General features: G+C 34.6%; 1 protein-coding gene across 2 annotated transcripts; it reads left to right on the top strand.

Annotated features, from left to right (window-relative positions):
• The first annotated feature begins 283 nt into the window (after positions 1 to 283).
• On the top strand, positions 284 to 4767 carry LOC149787170 (uncharacterized). 2 transcript variants are annotated; one of them, XM_089978351.1, is made up of 4 exons: positions 284 to 405; positions 850 to 1110; positions 2755 to 2863; positions 3273 to 4767. In XM_089978351.1, the coding sequence occupies exons 1-4, from the start codon at positions 318 to 320 to the stop codon at positions 3694 to 3696; spliced, it is 882 nt and encodes a 293-aa protein (XP_089834477.1). In that variant the 5' UTR covers positions 284 to 317; the 3' UTR covers positions 3697 to 4767. The 2 variants fall into 2 exon arrangements, with proteins under 2 accessions (XP_089834477.1, XP_089834478.1); XM_089978352.1 differs by lacking the exon at positions 284 to 405 and adding an exon at positions 457 to 615.
• Positions 4768 to 5333: the final 566 nt, after the last annotated feature.

Raw genomic sequence — 5333 nt, forward strand, 5'->3', positions numbered from 1 at the left:
TTAGAAACGGACTACGCTACAGGGGACCAAAGGGTCAATAGAACACATGGGCGACATGAAATAACAGTGTCTTGAAGACAAAGATAATTTTGTCATTCTTTCTTCACGTTGAAAATTTCGATGGTCACCTCACTGATAGATAGTGAAGAGTAGGCGACACACGTGAAACATTCTTCGTGATGATAACATCTGTCTTTCTCAATGTCACTCATGATTCGACAAGACACCGGTATATAAGGGGAGATAAATAACTGAAGAGAAGTTATACGAACAGTCTCTACAAAAGCCGACACTCTGTACCGACTACGTTCTTCATAATGACTCCACTAATTTTTCTTTTGTTGTGTACACCTGTGAACATAATATTTGGGACATATTTGCGACCTAGGTTGATTCTTGAGTCTTGTACGAATTGAAACAATCATACACACAAAAATAGACATACATACATACATACATACATACAGAGACGTTATACGCACAGTCTCTACAAAAGCCGACACTTTGTACCAACCACGTTCTGCATAATGACTCCACTAATTTTTCTTTTGTTGTGTACAGCTGTGAACATATCATTTGGGACATATTTGCGACCTAGGTTGATTCTTGAGTCATGTAAGAATTGAAACAATCATACACGCAAAAATATACGTACATGCTTACTTACATACATACATGCATACATACATACATGCATGCATACATACATACATACATACATACATACATACATACATACATACATACATACATACATACAGACATACATACAAGGTAAATTTGGCAAAATTTACACAGTATCAGCAATTTATCTCTATAGCCGATTTAACCATGTATTCCTTTCTTCAGCCCCAACTTTTGACAATGGTAGAAATATTGGCAATGTCGACAGCCCTGAAATAACCGAGGCATCCGGGATAGCAGCAAGCAGGAAGCACCCAAATATTCTCTACACCCACAACGATCATGGCGCTAGGAACAGGATATTTGCGTTAGATGCTACAACTGCACACGTCAGAGCTGTTTTTGAAATTACTAACGCATCTTCACATGATTGGGAAGATATGGCAGTTGGACCGTGTCATGGATCCAAAACATGTCTCTATATAGGTACTTTATATTACTGTTTTGGACCTCTTATATATATATATATATATATATATATATATATATATATATATATATATATATATATATATAGTTTTTATCTAATCACCTAATGTACACTCATCTCAAAACTCACATTTGTATGATTCAGCGGTATGAGTTTCCAAGCAGAATATGAGTACATTCTATCATGCTACACAAGACACGGCAAAACTACTCCGTGTAAAGAATTATTCATATCTAAAGTCGCTAAACATTTATAACTAATTATATCCCGAGAGTTCTTTCTTCTACGAAATGAAAGTGGGCATTTTAAAGAAAATAAACCATAGTTGCATAACGTATGGTGAATGTTGTACATTTTGAAGTCTGCTCCTAATAATTTGCTAATTGGTCGGTTTGAGAATAATTTTTCCAATACTGACCCCCATAATAACACATCATATATATATATATATATATATATATATATATATATATATATATATATATATATATATATATATATATATATATAATTTACCTCTGAAGTTTAAGAATTGAAAATATCCATGCAGAACTAGCAGTTGACTGAGACATAAGGCCTCGCTATATTTATACTATCAAACTTAATTCAAGCCACATAATTCAGATATCAAAATAAACAACATTATTGGCGCTTGCAATCTCCATATGGTTAAATAATCACGCAATAATACTGCCATAGTAACGGATGTAAATGATAATTAGAGATAATCTGTATAAGCATGTGTCCATAAATATCGACGAGCGAACGTCATACAAGACACACAAATTGTTTGAGTATAGTTGTTACACAAAAACATTTACAGCTGTATCAAAATCCGGATCAAATATGAACGATAAATGGGTATGTAATAACATGCTCCATATCACACACCTAGATTTACACTTCCTACTAGTCTTCTCTGACGTCGGCACGTCGATATTTTTAGATACAGTGAATAACATTTTAGAAAATCACAGTTGCGTAGAGCATGGGGTATATAATAAAGACAAAGTTTCGTTTATGCTTTACTTTTTATTGAGTCGGGGGAAAAAATTCATTTCATCTGTGTTACGAAAGACAGGGCCTCAATATATCCTCACGCTAGATCATACTCGTTCTTTCCGCAGGCTGAGAACAAAGCGCATTGTATTTTCGTTTCTGTTCCAAGCATCATAGGTTTTCGTTGTGATCGCTCAGTTAGTACCGTTTGCTCAAACAAAGAATAGAACAGCATCGAATTAAGCGATAAGGAATTACACGTTATATTCTTTCCCTTTCGACGAATTCATTTTCGCAAGCTTATTGAACATTTCACCTATTCTAAAAGTGCCCACCTCCAAGATACATAACTAGCACCACTTGTTCTCTTGATTTATAAAGTGAACAAGTGGTGCTAGTTTATGTTGCTGCAACCTAAAGAGAACTTTCTTGTTTTACATGGAAATAAAATACAAGCACGCGAAATTATGATAGAGATGAAATATTTTGCTTGCTAATCTCAAAATCGATAATTTAAATTTTGGAAATTAGCCCCATATTCGTCGAGGAGTGCAGGAAAACTAACCAAACTTTGCCCCCAGTAAATGGTCATAGATTACATGGTTATATGCATAATTTAATATGCGTTCATCTCTTCTCAGCCGATACTGGAAATGCTGGGCATGGTGCCAGAAACATTATTTATCGTGTGCTGGAGCCGGACACTATTCAGAATGGTAGCCTTCCTATTGACTCTCGACTTCACTTTACGTAAGTATTTTCATCCTATCTATTTTGATTTATCAATTTTAATTTACGGTACAATTGATGTATCTCTTGTCATGACCTCATAGTAAACTGAACCAGATTTCAGGATACAGTTTGACCTTTGATTAAAAACCTTTTTTCAAAATATATCTCCCTAGCAATTATCTGTACTCACACCTGCATATTTTTTTATACCTTTCAACATTTCCTAACTGTTCAGCTTCATTTACTTGTGTCCGTTATACTTACCAATTTTCCATCCTTCCGTGTTTGCCCGGCATTTAAGTTTCATATATCATCTCGAGATTTAACGTTGCGATTCTCGAGGTCTTTTATCAAGTAACGAACTTCATATGATTTATGCTATTTACATAAATAAGAGAACTAAATTTACTAATTATTCTTTTTGCAGATGGTCCGAACAGGATTGTGAGACGCTGATGGTAGATCCTAGTGGGGAAGTTTACATTATTTCTAAGGTAGATGGTGGTAACGGATTAATTGCCCACCTCCCAAGTTCTGGATGGGATTCAGGAAGCATAGTGCAAGTCAACTCCAACGCACATTTATCTATTTCCACCTCTCGACAAGATCCCGTAGGCGGCGACATTTCACCAAGCGGTGACGAGATCCTCATTAAAACACGAGAATCGGTACTATATTGGGATATGAATGGTTCAAAAGACTATGTTACCGTTCTTCAGAAGCAGCCAGTAAGACTGCCGTATATATCGGAACACCGAGGGGAAGCTGTTGCCTGGCAACCAGATGGACATGGTTACTACACGCTAGGGGAAGGTCTTCACTCCCCTTTGTATCACTATAGCCTCCTTTAAATTGCTTCCATCTGTGTAAGTGTCTATTAATACTAGTGTTTGTTCCTGTTACATGAACAATACCAAATTGTAAAACCTTTAGAGGGACGATTCCTTTGAAAAAAAAATCTCTGGCGAAAGAGTTTCCAGATATTGTGTTAGTCAATCAGCAACTTACCCCTATGTTGTTTATAATATATCTCCTCATATTTAAATCGATGCTACTGAATTACTATTACCCTACGGGATTCCATTGTTTGCGTTGAAAACATTTTTTATTTCACGCAATGTCTTCTTTCTTCCCTTCTTCTTCTTTCTCCATATTTCTAAACTACTTTCTTTCTTGCATATTTAATTATGGCACCACCTGCATTTCAAAAAAGAAAACAAAACACTCTTGACTATAATCTGAAGAGCTTGCTTAAATGTTTCCAGCTTGTCTCCAATCAAACGTGCCTTGTCTCCATGATATAGACCAAACATTGTGTGTACACGTGTCTTGATTCTATTTTATTTTCTTTACAATAAATTTTGTTTTCGTTTATATATATATATATATATATATATATATATATATATATATATATATATATATATAACGAGAGAGAGAGAGAGAGATAAATAAATATACACCAGACAGAACGGAAAGTGCTAGCCCTGGATTCCTATAGAAGAATCCTTCATAATAGTTGGCAGAATTAATATTTTAATACAAATAATACTATCATACAGATTAGATAATTTTTTATTCGTACTCTATGGAGATTCTATAGGAATCCAGGGATAACAAATTCCATTCTGTCTGGTGTATATTTATAATTATCTATAATTCTATATATCAAGCTTTCTTTCAAAGGAATCCGGAATATGACTGTTTAGATACATGAGAATTAATTACTAGGTCGAAATACTAGTGTGTCTATTGCACACGAATGCATATAACACTGACTGAGTAACATCATTGTTTTGGTGATGTGGGTTTAGTCGTGAGAGAATATGGGCTCTTGTGTGCAGGCAAAGCGATGGATGCCGTTTACCTGCGGACCATGGTTCAAATCTCCTTCGAGTACGAATTAAAAATTCTCTAACCTGTATGATATTATTATTATTATTATCATTATATAATGCTTTGTTCTTTCTACTATTTTGTCTTTTAGAGGTACAACACATTCTGCAGTGAAATCATTTTTCTATAGACGTTTAATCTTTTGAATAAAATACCACCCTTATATGTCAGTACGGAATTTTTGCACTAGAAGCACCGAAATACGCTCAAACACCTAAATACGCTCAAGCACTGAAATCCACATATTTCCGAAATAATCATAAAAACGAATTATGTTTTTGATTAACAATACAAAAAGCAAACTAAGCTTTAAGTGTTTTTTTATGAATTATTTAAGTTGTTCTATTTATAGCACAATACATTTAATGAAGTCACGTTGTCGTTCTTGTATCGAAAAGTATGATAAACGGCGGATAGACAGAGACTTTTCTCATTTCCAATGGAAATTGTCATCAAGCTCGTAAGCACGGTTTGGTCTCCTTACTTACATTTTAGCAAACAACCTTGAAAAAATTAAGGTAGACCATAAAGTTGCCAAGGGAAAAACCAATGACCTAAACTAAAATCCAAGAAAACATGTTTACAAGTGATT

The sequence above is a fragment of the Sinohyriopsis cumingii genome, chromosome 12 (assembly GCF_028554795.1).
Source record: "Sinohyriopsis cumingii isolate HCF-2022 chromosome 12, ASM2855479v2, whole genome shotgun sequence".
Lineage (NCBI taxonomy): Eukaryota > Metazoa > Mollusca > Bivalvia > Unionida > Unionidae > Sinohyriopsis > Sinohyriopsis cumingii.